The sequence below is a fragment of the Schistocerca americana genome, chromosome 3 (assembly GCF_021461395.2).
Source record: "Schistocerca americana isolate TAMUIC-IGC-003095 chromosome 3, iqSchAmer2.1, whole genome shotgun sequence".
Classification (NCBI taxonomy): Eukaryota; Metazoa; Arthropoda; class Insecta; order Orthoptera; family Acrididae; genus Schistocerca; species Schistocerca americana.
This window is the reverse complement of record NC_060121.1, coordinates 875,671,329-875,687,355: the sequence shown is the minus strand read 5'-3', so window position 1 is coordinate 875,687,355 and position 16,027 is coordinate 875,671,329. Positions and strand designations below refer to the sequence as shown.

The 16,027-nt window shown below is 40.8% G+C and overlaps 1 protein-coding gene across 1 annotated transcript in view; it reads right to left on the bottom strand.

Moving 5' to 3' along the window:
- Window positions 1–16,027, bottom strand: part of LOC124607060 (sodium/potassium/calcium exchanger 4-like) — a 137,050-nt gene that overhangs the window by 81,259 nt on the left and 39,764 nt on the right. The window contains exon 4 of the mRNA XM_047139237.1: window positions 15,548–15,735. Coding sequence (XP_046995193.1) covers window positions 15,548–15,735 — 188 coding nt within the window. The remainder of the gene's footprint in view (window positions 1–15,547; window positions 15,736–16,027) is intronic.

The following is a 16,027-nucleotide window of genomic DNA, read 5'->3' as shown; positions in this document are numbered from 1 at the left end:
CGCAAGTGAAGGAGCTCTTGGGATGAGAGTATATTTGGCAAATGGATTGGACTGCCTGCCCCCCACCCCTCCCCACACACACATACACCAATGGCCATTCAGTAGTTGTCAATGTCACTATTGGAAGGATGGAACACCCGACGACAAGAACTCCTTATGACTCTTGCAACCAGCATGGGAGCATGTTGCAGAGTATGCATTACTATCCATGGTGATCACACATCCATTGGGCCATCATGGATCATGGCAACTTCTGTGTAATTATTATACTTTAATAAAACTTTCATTCCTGTCTGTCTCAAGGGATATTTCTTTCAGTTCCCTTCTCTACTGCACCGTACTGTACTGTACTGCAGCAGGTTCTTTCTGTGTATGGTCAAAGTTTCATCAATCTGTGTTACATGGCAGCGCACATCAAGTTAGTTACTTTTGTCCTTAGGTTTTACACAACAGGATATATTTCAGTGATAGTACTGAGAAACCTGATCATAGGAGCAGGATGAAATTCAGTATATAAGATCTGAAAATGGGTCCATTATTTGATAAATATGTAATTCTGATGGAGGCTGCATACAATAGTGACAGAAATGTAGACCTATAAAACAATATGATAATTCGGTCACATATTCAGAATAAGATGCCATAATTACTGTATTTTCTGTAATGTGTTATATTGTTTTTTGTTAACTTCTCCATTCTACTGTTTTTGTTCATACTTTCTGACTTCTTCTTCTCTTAACCTCTAACTTAACATCTTTACATTCCTCTCTCTCTAAGTCTATACTCAGAAAACCTCTGTAAATTACATGACATAGGGCACTTCCCATTGTAACAGTCATCGGGGATCCCTCTCATTCTGTTTGAGTGTGGACTGCTTTAATGCCTCTGGAATGCACTATATTTAGTCAGATCTTGGCTTCACAATCTCTGCAGGAGCAATATGTAGGGGTTATAATGTATTCCTAGGATCCTCACTTAAAGCTGATTCTTGGAATTTTGTAATTAGTCTTTTACAAGATAAACACATCTGTTCTAAAGCATCCGCCAATTCAGTTTTTTCAACATCTCTGTGACAGTCTCCCACAAGTCATACAAACCTGTGATCATTTGTGCTCTAATCTTTGTATCTGTTCAATATTTCCTGTTAATCCTATTTGGTAATGGTCCCACACCCTTGAGCAATATTCTGTGATGAGTCACATGAGTGTCTGTTATAATTTCTCGAGTTCTTGAGTTCACTTTTGTAGCATTCATGTTTCCATTTCACTTTTCTCAGTATCATCTTTCTTTGACTGCCCCTCCTCTACCCCTTTACCCCTTATCCCCCTCCCCTTCCCTTTAATGAACCTACCATTTATTTTCTCTGTTTGCCTCTCTCATTATGTGTGTTAGTTTTCTGTATCTTTCCTTCTTTTCTCTCTAATTTTATTAGATCTGAAGGCCCATGTTTCAATTATGTTTTATCTGTGTGATACTGCATTTATATTTTTTGCACAGAATCACTTGTCTTTCACAGTACACATCACTTAATTGATTTATCTAATATCATTTCTTCCTCTTGGTGTGTGAGCTCTTGATGAAGTATGTAGTACATTAGCTTTCTTTAAAAGTGTGAAATTAAGGATGATAGAACAACAATACGAGAAGGATAGTTTGAGGATGGTGCAACTGCATAGTCCTTTCCTTGTCCCTGCTCCTCTCTCCTCCCCTTTGCCCCCCTCCCCCAGCACATCCTGGTGATGATGCACTGCAGTAGCATCTTACACTTACACCACCCCTTCCCTGCTATCCCTACCCCTCCCTGCTCCATGCTTCTTCTGTACCTTAGCAAAGATTGCTGCTCACTTCAGGTACAGTCGCAGTCGGGTGTTAGTGCCTGGAGATGACAGTAACCATGTTGTGAATTACGAATGTTTGTCTGTGTGCATGCATGCATGTACGTGAATGTGTGTGTGTGTGTGTGTGTGTGTGTGTGTGTGTGTGTGTGTTGTGTGTGTGTGTGTGTGTGTGTGTGTGTGTGTTCTTTTGTCTATGTTTTGTTGGTGACTTAGTCCAATAGCTAAATAATGTCTAGCAGTCTTTTGCCGAGGTGCCTGTATGCCACTCAACACCTCCTCTTTGTGATGAGCTCTTTGTGATGAGTAAGAATCTGTCATTTTCATATTGTTGTTATTATCATTCTTTATGTTGACGTACTCATTCTACTTGCTCCATTCTAATTCTCTCATATGCACTTATATTAATGGATCCATTTTTTCCTTCTTATTTATTTATTCTTTGCTATGTACTTTTGTAGTTAACACTATTCGGTTTCAGTTCTTGAAAATATTGATGTCTCCTCACTTCTCTGGTCTTTCACATTTTACTGCTCTGTCAACATCTCATTATTTTTTCCACATTAGAAGGTTGTTTAGCGCTCCCCTTGATTGACTGTTGCGCTTCTAATACATGCACCACAAGGATGCAGTAATGAAAATTCTTTGCAATTTTCCTATTATTATGAAACAAATGTATATATTGCTATGAATATTGTGGAAGATATAATAATCTAAATTCTGAAAGAAGCTAGTAATTAACACTTGAAAATAGGTTTTTATTCAGTGTGAGGAGAGTTCATGGAAATGTTTATCCATTCCTTTAACCAGAATTGAATGGATATCTAGGAAGAGAACATTACTATAAACAACTGAATCTCTGCTGGTCAAATAACTGCTAAATGATTTATATGTGTACCTATAAAATGTCTGATATCTTCAACCCTCGAGGCAAAACTACTAACATTGAACTGTAAAACAGCTAAGGCTTTTCAAATCAAACAGTCATTTATAGTGCTGAATTCAGCATACTCTGCTAGAACAGGTTTCACTACACTGAGAATAGCACAAAGAGTTAAGTGCAGTTATGTTCTGTATTATGGCCCAGAGCTATGCTACAGGACCAGCTAAATTACTTACTTGGTAAAAGGGCCCTGAAAGACCTACACAGTGCAGATAACCCTGCATCCAGCAGAAACCATTCAAAGAGCCTGAAATTCACGACAAACAATAGACATGTATTTCACGCAAATAATTACATTTTCTGCTACAATATATGACGCTAAAACGACGTTCATTTACAAGGTACTTTTGTTCCTCTGTTAACGTGTATGCAGAAATGTACAAACAAATAGGTTTTTTATGTACCATAATGTAAAGATTTGGGATCAAATGAACTTGTTTGCAGATGTGTACCATCCCAGCATTAGGTTAACCATTGCAATGGATATGTATATTTGAATATAAAATCTTATTGAACAACAGACAAAATTTCAAAATTATTATAATAGTAGAACAGAGTAGATGAAATAGTAACAAAGTAATAAATTTTTAACTTCTGGAAACAAGTTCATTTTCCAAGAGAGATGAAAAAACTGTGAAAGCCAAGACAAAAAAATAACAAAATTGAAAGGTGGATGTGTTAATATAAAAAAAGAATAAGTTGCTCCAAATACATTGCCTGACAAAAAAATGAAAGATGAAGCTTCCAGAAGATGTGATCAGATATCAATTTAACCTCATACGCATACACATTATTGGTGGGAATGTAGAATATTAGTGTAGAATGGCCACCAGAGTGTATTAATGTAATTTACTTTTAGCATTGCTACAAGACATGGTAGGGTATATAATGGAGGTGAACAGTGTCATATATTGAGTGATCATCACAAGGGAGTATCAGCTTTTCACAAACTGTTCACATCTGCACCTGCCATCTGAGAACAAGTGACGAGCTCCTTACAACATTTTACGTCATCCCGCACCATCATTCAGATGCTAGCAGCATCTGGACTAGGAATTGCCATCCCATGCATAGGCTTCTGTCATGCCACAAGACAGATATCAGCGTTTGGAGTGATGCACTTTTTGGGAAGCACAGACTGGTGACAAATGCTGTCACACTGTGTTCAGTGATGAATCGCAGTTTATCCTACTCCAGATTACCATGGTCTGTGAGTGTGGTGGCAGCATGGAGAGAGGTCCCATTCTTCCAATGTTTGGAGAGGCTCAGCAATGTTACTGCTAGCATCATTGTGTAGGAAGCTTCCAGGTACACCTTCAGGTCACAGCTGATGGTGGATGGAACTCTGATGGTGTACCAGTAAGTCACGGACATCCTCACTTGTTACCTCTCATGTGACAGTGTTGTAGCACCATTTTTCTGCGTAACAGTGCTCAAGTTGCGAACTGTCTTCATGATGTTGAGGTACTCCCAGGACCAGAAAGAGCCCAAGAAGTATCCCTGATAGAAAACATTTGGGACCAGCTTGAATGTCAGCTGCATTCCATTACCAGTATCCAGAGTAAGCTTGCCTCAGGAGAGAACACAAGAGCTTCATGGCACCCTTCTCAATCAGATCAGTGCATGCATCCAGGTCAGGGAGGGAACAACATCTATTGAAAACTGGGCTCATGCTGCCAAGTTCCTTGTAATATAATACAAACGGATAGATAAAAAAATCTACTTACCAAGCAGTGGCAGGGGAACACACACACACACACACACACACACACACACACACACACACACACACCAGCCAGTGGCTCCTTCTTCTGGCAGAAGAGTTGAAGGAGAAGAAAGAAGGGAAAAGGAAAAGGACTGGAGAGGTTTAGGGAGAGAGGTGCAGTTCAGAAAAGTCACTCAGAACCCTGGGTCAGGGGAGACTTACAGGACAGGATGAGAAGGAAAGCCTGATTGTTGGGAACTGCACTAGATGAGATTTGAAAGCCTGAGAGCTTAAAGGTGGAAGACAGGATAGTATGGAAGGCAGATGTTACATCCAATGAAGGCTGAAATGAGAGTGGTGGTGTATTACTGTAAAGAGTCTGCATCTGAACAAATATGTTTGCCTCGAATGTCAAGGCTGTATGGGAGGGAAAAATTGACATGGAAAGGATGGCGACTGTCAGTCCCCAACAATCAGTCTTTCCTTCTCATTCCGTCCAATAAGTTTCCCCTGACCTGTGGTTTTGGGTGACTTTTCTTAACTGTTCCCCTTTCTCTAAATCTCTCCAGTCTTTTTCCTTCGCCCCTCTTCCTTCCCCTTCAGCCACTGGCTCTAAAATCTTGTAAAAGTTAAATCCTTTTACATGTGTGTTCCCCTGCCGCTGCTCGGTGAGTAGATTTTTTAACAATCCGTTAATATTATATTGTCAAGTTCTTTGTAAATTTGACTTGATTTTGTAATCACTGCAATAATGTCACATACCCCCTTCAACACGAGAAGCTTCTTTTTCTTTCCTCCTCCTCCTCTTCTGGGAGCTTCACTTTCTATGTCAGGCAGTGTATTTAATTGAAAAGTGTGTAACTTATTGGTTTCTGTCCTGCCATCAGTTGTAAACACAACACATCTGTTTGTACTTCTTATTATACAATGCCCTAGTCAAAAAACTTGTGATTCACCATGTGAAAAATGTGCTAATGAATAGTTATAGAGATCTTGCCCATAATTTGGTAATTCAAGAATACACATACAGAATTAGTAGCAATATATTCAGGCATCCAAATATGGTGACAGTATGTTTAATATTACACTTCACAGTACTGACATATTTGGCATAATGAAAGTGATAGTAATGTGAACATCCCAAAGGGGACATTGTTCAGTGCCTCTGGTTACCAGCAAAGGGTACAATATGGACATCAATACAACGTATGGTTACAAGTGGACTGTTTCTCTCATGAACTGTAATGTTATAGTGAAGATAGATCTAAATATGCTGTATATTCTGTTGCTGTGGAGTGTTGGTTATCATTCGTCTTTTGATGTGGATACTAATACAAGTTCATAAATTGAATATTTCAGAAGACTAATTAGGACCTGCTTTACTGAATGATCATTTAAAATTTCACTTAAAAAATCGTTTTTAATGGGAAACAAATGGAAATTTTCCATCAGTGTTGGTATCCTCAAGAAATACGTGATTCATTCATTCAGATATCATGTTTTCCATAAATCCCATCATTAAGGTAAGTCTTCATGACTGTGGACTGAGCCAAGTTGTTCATTAATGGACAGAAACAGCCACTGTAGGCTGCTTCTGTAGAGTATATCAACAACAAATAATCACTGGTGCTAATTTACTCAGTTTTATTTCAGTATTTGCTCCCCAAGGCCTGTTTTTTGTTTCTCCACTGATTGTTGTAACTATGTCTGTATAACTCAGCTGTTCAGAAAAAACTACCTTAAAAAAACTAACGAAAATACTGGGAATCACAGGTATTGGACAGACAGTGCTGCTGTTATATGAATGCATCTGAAAATTAGCCATGCAAGTAACCTCTTCCGAAAGACATTCAGATGTGGAGCATACCACATGTGGTGTGACCATGTGAAGGATAACACATTAATCAAACCCAAGTGTAATCGCTCACTTTTTTGAACAGCTTCTAAAGCTCTGTATTTATATGTTTAATTGGACACTTCATCTGAGAATTGTGATAACACTCAAAGAGTAATGCGATATTTGCATTAGTGTGAGGATCATTCCTTGCTATGTGCCAGTTATCATCTTCATTCCGTTAGTTGAGGTTACACTCCAAACTGTTCATGGAAACCCTAATAATCACTGCATGTTGAAGAAATGAAATCACAAACATGTACCGAAACATCAGGGAAACTGCAACTGACAACTCAAAGGAAAGACACCTGTCGTGAGTGACAACAGTGTGATGAGAAATCAAATTATCATGTAGATGCAGTTGTGAGTAGTGCAGGTGACATACTTTGATTCATTAGTATAGAGGAAACATTCCATTTGCCTGCAAGAGAGACATCCACATATTAGTTGTACATGTATGTTAAGAGAGAGAATTACAAGATCAGTTATCATTTTCATAATACATACCTTCCAAGATTTTCTACATTAAATACTTGTATTATATGGCCTAAATGACTGATCAACTGTCAGGTTGAATTAACAGGTCATTGAAAACATACAAAGATCAGTAACACGGGTGACTGCTTGCTTGATCTTATCAATTGCGTGTCACAGGTATTCTGCAAAATTATGTCTGTATGACACTGAAGAAAGGTCAAGTTTATCTCATCAAAATCTACTTCCAAATTATAGAAAAAGGATATTGAACAATATGTTTGCACAATCAATTTATGTACTGTATCATTGATAGTCACTCTGTGTCGTGTCTGTAATAACTCACGAAGCTGTTTTCCATTGAGCGATATCCTTTATATCAGAAGAGAACCTCAGGTTGACTATAATTGTTTTGAACCACTTTATTGGAGATTCTTGGATGTCATTAGGATATATACCAGTGTCTGAGCACTTTTGGTTAATTTTTAATTGCATAGGGTCTTTGGAGAAAACATTAATCACCACATTAAAAAAGCACACTGATCACTTTGCAGTACTGTAGACACTGTACAACTGGCTCTGTACTGTCACACGACCCTCCACTACTGATCCACTACTGATGAAAGATGTGCCAGTGTTTGTGCCAGCTGGAGTAAGTGTGGTGATACAGGCTGATGTAGAGGTGTGACGGAATGATGGGAAGAAAGGTGCATCCGTGACCACACAGTGAATGAAGCTGGCGTATTACTGCGGACGTTCCAATGTGACTACAACGAATGGTTTATCACTCGCTGCCACATAACACAGTGTAAGAGCAGTTGTCACAGAAAGGTACTTACCGACAGTGACTGGTGGCGACTGCCGTGCCTTGTCAACGACATTCAAATTTGAACCCGGAATGAATTACTGCTGTCAGTGAATGCAGGTCTGTGACAACCCGTTTCTGAGCCAACATTGCAAATGAAATGGCAAGCAACAGATATTTGGGGTCAGAAAAAAGGCCATTGCTTACAACAGCTTTAAGTAAGCTGCACAACTTTGGAAACTGGACAGTAGCTGACTGGAGCCACGTGTGTGGTCCACCGAGTCATGATTTTTCCTCTTGTCAAATGAGGCAACGCACTGAGTGCACAGATGGTCCAGTAAGGTGTTTAACCTACATTGTGTGCTGGGAGTAACTTATGCCAGATGCTGTTCTGTGGCCTTTTTGGAGTGTTATACCATACGATAACTTTCGCTGACTCATTCTGGATACTGTGAATGTGAATGAGGATGTTCTTTAGATGGTGGAGAGTTGCCCTTTCTTCTACACTTTGACACTTAACAGATGGTGGACACTCTCGTCTTCCACGATGATGACAACTGTGTTTACAGAGCTGTACACAAACATTCCTGTTCGACAAACATTCAGATGCACTGTCCCCTTTTCCCAGCTCACTGGTCTTATCCCAGTATCAGACTATTTGAAATGGCAAGTGAAACAAAGCAATCGACATCCCCACAGTTCAGTAGCTCTACTGGATCTGATTGTTAGTGAGTGGCACCCATTTAATATGGCATACCTCTTTCTAGCTGCAATGAGGTCAGAGAAAAGGCCAGAGTGGAGGGCTGCACGACACAGTATTTGGTGTTGTGACTGCTGGGGCAATAAGTTTTCTGTTTGGTGTGCTTATTTACGGGGTGCCTCAACAAATCTTGATGTCAGGTGAGAGACTTTTTAAAAGTTACCTTTGAAGTACATTTCTTACATTATTAAGCAGACACTATTATACAGCTTTCACCTTTTTTCTATTTGCTATTCTACCCTTCATCAGTCACTATTTGCACCATGAATTTCTTATTTTACCCTCCATCTGCCATTATTCAGACCTCAGCTAAAGAGCATTACTCCACTGAAGCATTTTACAGTTTCTTCTCTATATCTTGCTTTCTTATACAGTTCCTTTAGATCAACACCAAGTGTGACAACGCCACAAACTGCCACTGTCAGCACAAATCTAGATGTACGCACTGACAGTGGCTCGACAGTAAAGACTGGCTGCCAAATCCCGGAAGATGGAACAAACCTTGAAGTGTGAGTCAATCCTTCGGAAAAATGAGAGTCTGTGTGCCACATAGAGACAACTGAGGGCATGAATAAACTCAAACAGCATGAACGACTGACACTAGCACCCAGAAACAGAGCACGGTGTGAGCAAAATGCCAAGTTTTAGGTAGTTGAAATCAATACAGGAACTGCCAGGCCAGAACTATCACCTGTGATAGGTAAACACCTGAGTCAGTGGCTCTGTCCATTCCACACTTCATGTGTGCCCCCTGTGACAGCATTCCATACTATTGTGCTGCAGTATCAACACCAGCATGTCTGCATCCATATTGGTATCCACTGGCAGGGATACTAAATCTCTCCCACCTGAAAATGCCACATAGAGTCAAAAATGGTCTGGCCTCTGCCACAACCTTTGTCGCAAAACCAGTGAGGGTGCAAGATTCCCCAGCAATGGATTGACCACTGCAGGAGATGACACAGATGCAGCTAGTTTCACCTGAGGGGTGTAAGATTTCATCCACTGGGGAGACGGTCGGTCTGCCAGCATCAGTGGGACTGAGGACTTGAGTGGCAAATTGGGGCAGCAAGACATTGGGTCAAATTCAGTTGGCTCCACACCAGCTGTCACAGGTGCTACCCCCATAGATGCCCCAGTCTGCAGTCAGAGGTAGGTCAGTGGAAGCTGCGGAGGGGGTAATTTGTGGTCCTATGCTGCAACAATTGTGAGCCGCCCACTGGGCTGATGCTGCAACTGATCCCATCGCCCAGCTGGCTTGGAGGTGGTGGCAGTGGGGATCCCACAGATTGTGGGAACAACTGATTGGAATAATGGGTCAGCTGCTCCTGACTGATGTCCACTACAAACAAATGCAAACCATTGTGGCCCACCACTGCACCCAACAGCTGGATATCAATGCAGATGAAAAAATCTTCAACCTCTCATGACACGAATTGCCGATGTGTTTGGAGATGAGGATCTGAAGAGAGTACTTGATAGCAAAAATAACTGAAAGTGTGCAAGTAGTGGCTGTCAGTACTGTGGAAGGCAGTTTGGTGACATATGGGAAATCTGACAACACATCGGCCACCAGCGACCCAGGCCACTCAAAAAGCAGCCCGCAAAGTTGACGTGCCCCCTGTGCTGAGGGTGCTCCAGAACTGGCCAAAGAAAAAAACGGAGGTGATGGTGCAGTCTCATTCTGTGCGCAGGCCATATACGCCTGCACGTGTGTTCAGTATTCTGATTGATTGCCAGCTTGTAGGCACGATACTGTGACAAATCCTTTGTGCTAGGCACACCCAAATGCAATGCATGCAGCAGCTGTAACATCTGAGGATGCAATAACACAGAGATGACCAGTTGATGAGTTTGCACCTCTGTGGCAAGCATGAGGACCTCCTGGAAAACACTGAGATGATCACAGCAGAGGCTGCTCTCGAAAGGGCATGCTTGGGCCATCCTGTCTGGACTGCTGAAATGATTTTCCAGAAAAATGAGTCAGCGTTTTTGACCTCTCACACTATCAAAGGAAAATACAGCTACATCTGCTGTGAAGTATCATCCAAAATAAAAATTAGAACCTCCTGTTGATAGAACTCTAGATCAGTACCAGCCACCAACAGTGACAGAGCTTCTACATTTGCATGCTGTGTGGTGGACCTGTAACAAATGTCACAACCATAATTACTGAGAAACAGGGCCAACCTCTGCTATCAGTGGACGGTACAATCTGCTAGCTTGGAGAGAAGTCTGAATAGAAACCAACTTGTAGTCAGTGATCAACATGAACTTTGCTCCAGATTAGAAAATGGGAAATATTTTATCACTGAAAATGGTTGTCAGTGCCTCCTGTCCCACCTGCAAATAGTTATGTTGTGATGTGGAAAGCATCTTCTGTATGTAAAGGATGGTGTGCTCAGTGCCATCTGCGTTATTCCAGAATGTAACTGCACCAATACCATTCTGGGGCACATCAGTATCCAGGATTAACGGGTTAACAGGCATAACTGGCATAAAGGAAGCTAAACAGAAAGTAGAGCACAAACACTGCTTGAGGGACTGAAAAGCCCACTGACAGTCAGTAGACCACATAGGCCTGATGCACTGTCGGTGAAGCTGGTTACGATGATGGCAAAAGTGTGCTGCTTGGGGATTGAACTTATCTGTAATAAGAAAACTTGCCCAAAGGACTGCAGCCCCTCCAGCTTCGTAGGTGCTGGCAGGTTGACAGTGGCTTTTACATGTTCATCTGTAGGGTCAGACCATCATTGCTAAGCACATGTCCCAGAAAATGCATCTTGAGAAAGAAAACCTGCATTCTTTCAGTTTTCAATGAAGACTATTCTCCAGAAGGCTTCAGAGGACCATCTGCAGAGGTTGTAAATGCTCGTCCCTTATATAGCCCACTCTCAGATGTCGTCAGAGTAGTTTACACAACAGAGTATGTCCTGAATCAACTGCTTCAAATATCTTTGATAAATTCTGTGCACAGATGAAAATCCAAATGGCGAGTTTTTATATCAGTAAACTTGAAAGGGTTCTGAAAAACTGCATCCTACAGCAGCTGTGAGTGTATGTCATGCAATTTAATGTGTGAAAAATAATGTGCTGTGAATGACCTGGTCAACAATTCCTCCAGCCAAAGTATTGGATATGAATCCGCAACAGATCACACAGTCACAATCTGCATAAAATCGCTGCAATGGCACACACTACCTTCTGGTTTCTGAGTCATCATCAAAGGGGTGGGCTGCTGATGACTTGATAAAGTAGGAGAAATGACATCGAGGTCCTGCTAATGCTGCAATGTGGCCTTGACCTTGTCAAGCAGATGAAAGGAGTGCGATGAGGGGAACAAAATTTAGGTATCACTGATGGCTGAAGAGAGACATATGCCTCAAAATTCTCTATCTATATTCTCAAACAGCTGGTCATATGACTGCAGTAAGCAGTCCAAATCTTGAAAGGTGACTAATTGAGACACTAAATATTCTTAGTCAACTATGTGAAATCCACAACCAGAAAATTTGTTCAGCCCAAAACTATTTTGCATAACAGTGAGTTCACTACTATCAATGCAAGCTGGTATTCCATGTTTTCTTATAATATATAGAGACAGAGAATTGCTCTCTCAAAGGAATACAGTGTTTAATATAAGACACAACTTGACATAGTGGCCCTTGCAACACAGGGCAGCCCGAGAGCATATAGTATCTAAGTTAATTAGGCAGACTATCACTCCTACATCTACCTGAAACTTGACTGGTCATACATTCACAACCAACAAATGCAAATATGCTAGGACAATACTTGTGAGGTGTCAGAGACAACCTCCAAGCCTAAGGAACACACTGATCCCTCCAGCAAATGGCCTGCGGCTTGCTGACTGTCACAAACTGTTGCCAAATGCCTATTTTGCAGCACATCCTACATGTGTCTTCCATGTGTAGCAATCCTGTTGTACACACAACAAATGACAAATGAGGTAGGACAGCCAGCTACTCCATTGTCTGCAAACAGGAGAGGAAGGAGAGTGACACAGAGAACCTAAAAAATGTTGTGGGTGGGAATTAGCACACTTCAACTGACACTTACCAGCTGAGCCCAATGTGCGTGAAGATGGAGTGCTGTTGATGTCACTGTGTTCAAATCATCAGAGGTGCCAACACATAGTGGCTTATGGAAGGCAAAGTCACTCTATTCATCCCTCACCCCACAGGTCATGGGAGGCCACTTACCATGCAGATCTAAATTTGCCACCTGCCAGTTGTTGGCATGTACATCCATTGCAGTTCATGTGATTTCACAATTTTAGCAACTTCAACTAAAGAAGGATCAGACCATACAAATGCCGTAGTTTGAACATTTGGGTTGGGTGTTAACTGAACAATCACATCTCTAATTAGTGAGGCCACATATGAAGTCACCCGTTGAGGACACTCAAATTGACACTTGCACAAGAGACCTCGCGTGTTAGTGATCCATGCCACATGTAACTCCCTGGAGTGCTTCTGGTGCTGGTTGAACAGTAACTGTGGTACTACCACAGGGGTTTGATGATCAAAATACTATGTGAGCAACTGACAAAGTTTATCAAAATTAAGTTTCTCAGAATCCTTAAAGGTTTTCAAATTTCACACAATTCTGTAAAATTCTGCACTGTTGGGCAATAACAAGGCAGCGTTATCAACTGGACTGAAGGTATGCATTACCTGACAGTGTAGCAAGAACCAGTGCAGGTAATTCTCCCACCTTTCCACAGACTTGTCAAAGCCTATGAATGGTATCAGGGATGGCAGAAGAGAAAGCTTCTCTGCTGGTGCCTGGTCTGCTATCAGGACAGTGAGAGCACAGAGCAGTTCCACATTCTGTTTGAGCAGTTCTTGCATGTGCCCACACTGAAGCTTTTGTTGCTGCTCCTGGAAGTGCAATTGCTCCTGCCACCATTGCAAATATGCTGGGTCTATGATGGCCACAATTTAATACTATGACAAGGAAAGCATCACATGCATGAGAACATTGTTCACTACCACTTTTATATCCTCAGTATGTGGATCAATCTACAGGGGAGCAGAGTGTTCCAACACTGTGTAGAGGCAAGCTCAGAGATAAATACAAACGTGACCAGTATGAGTGACTGTTGGTAGCATGCAGAAACAGAACATGGCACAGGTTGAAAGGTCAGGTCTGAGACAGTTAAATCAGTGTAAAAACTATTGGTCCAGGTGTATCACTGCTGACAGGGAAACACCTGAGCCAGTAGCTCTGCCAGTGTCGTGCTTTGCATGTCCCCTCCATGACAGTGTTTTTTATTATTCTGCTGTTATATCCACATGTGCTCATATGCATCCATGTCTACATCCATTGGCAGCAATTCTAAAAGTCTGCTTTTCATGTCACTAGGAATTTTCAAACAGTGGTATATCAGTTTGTCTCTTTTACATATGTTCTCCTTCTTCTTTCAAGGAGAACTAGTTTTGATTTATTTGTCTTTTGATCTTATCATGACAGGTCATTCCCATTATCATTTCACTATCTTAGTATGAATGAATTTAATATATTACCCTTTCAGCATGTTCTCAGTGGACAGTTATCACATACGTACCACTTTATTTGATTACTGGCATCCATTGTTGAAAAGTGCATTTCAGTGGCTCAGTGGTGAACTGCTAGACTATCAAGCCAAAGGTCACAGGTTCCATCCCCAATAGTCCAAGGATTTTCATCTATGACTTATCATTTTCTTCACCTCTGGTAATGTTTGTTAATGCGGGACATGCTGGGTTTTACTGTGGTTTGGAGTCTGTGCTAAACTGTAGGTCCACTCATAACTGGCTGGGTAAGTCTCTTCAGAGGTCAGAGGAAAGCAGTGTGTACCACCTCTAATACAACTATGTCTAATAAACCACTTTGGTGTTCAAACTCTACCTTTTGGTTGATGACAGCTTCACCTTATTAAAGAATGAAGTGAGATGTTTGGTAAGAATGTGAAAAACCCACTCCATCATCGAATTTATGTGAAGTGCTTGCAGTGTTCAGAACAATATGTGAGAAATGTCTCTTTTACAGTTTGGTAAGAAGCCAACTGTGCTGGTGTACATAATCTGTTGTTATTAAGGGTAGCTAATGGAAGACAGTGGATTGTTCGATCAACACATAAAATATTATGATTAGGTTTATTTAGACTGACAGTCTGTGGATCACGCATAATCTTGTCTTATAAATGAAAGATTCTGTAAAATTATAAGGAGGCAGAATGTCTGGCCAACCTACAGTAGACAAAATTTCTAAAAATGTATGATATATGTGGAAATACTTCCTGCAAGATCCAGAATCTAGTTGTGGGGGAGAGAGAGAGAGAGAGAGAGAGAGAGAGAGAGAGAGTGTCTGTTGTGCTTTTGTGTGTGTGTTTGTGGGTATCAGCAATTCATTCATATTTCATCCACTAAAAACCCCTCTTCCTTCCCCTTTGTGATATTGACTGCCATCCAGCCAGCCACTCTTTAAAATATGCACATCCCCAGTCAAGCTGCTGCATTTCCTACAGCCAGCACTGTGGTGTGAAGGTGGTGCCATGAATGCTCACACCGCTGCCAATGACATACAAACATCCCCTCTCTGGAGCTCCAGTGATGAGTCTACTTAAGTTCAAACTTTTTGTTTAAGGTTTACCAAACAACAGATATGCATTTATTTTAGAATATCCATTGGTCATTGAAAGTCACATCAGTCAATATATCATAAGGGATCTTTAAATATTTTTTAATAACTATGCAAAACATATTACTATACCATTTGCTCCAAAAGATTTCTGGTTTACATATGGTCTTAGAACTTAAAGCTAATGATAGCACCAGATTTTTCTCTGTAAAAAAATTGACAGCTTAAAACAATTAGAAAGTGTGCTGTTACTTTGTGTCAACTGAAGTTTTGTTCAATTTATTGGCAATGTCAAATTTACACACATCCCCATTATATCCAACCTAACAGCAGTATTTTGTTTTATAGTGAATGAATGAGGTTATTGCCATGTATAATTTTTATTCTATTTGCTCTTAAGCACCAGATATGTAATTGAGCAAAGAAGTGCATGTCATAGTGGTAAATCCATCGTACACTAACGTTTTACTGAGCAGTGTTTCTTACCTCTCTGGCAGCAAGGCCAGTGAATGCTGCTATGCCCAGAATGTTGAAGACTGATGATCCCACTACAGCACCCAAACCTATGTCACTTTCTGTGATAAATACTCCAATAGCAGTCATGGCCAATTCTGGGGCTGATGTTGCAAATGCCATGAATGTTGCGCCTGCCACATCTGGTGTCAGGTTCAGCACTAGCAGCAACAGTGGCAAAAAGTGAATCATTATATATTGATACCTGTTGCAGGCAGCTTCTGAAAAGTGTGCTTAGAACAAATTATGATTAATGCTAATCTGTTCACTATGACAGTTATTGGCACTATTTCTTTGAATGTGTATATTGGGAGGGAAGCAGCTACTTTGCAAAAATGCTACCTGCTCTCCTCTTACACTACTCAGATGCTGTTTTTATCTATTGCTTCAGTCTAAACATTTACGTAACTACAGATTTCACACACCAGTATCACCAATCTATAGACTCAAAAA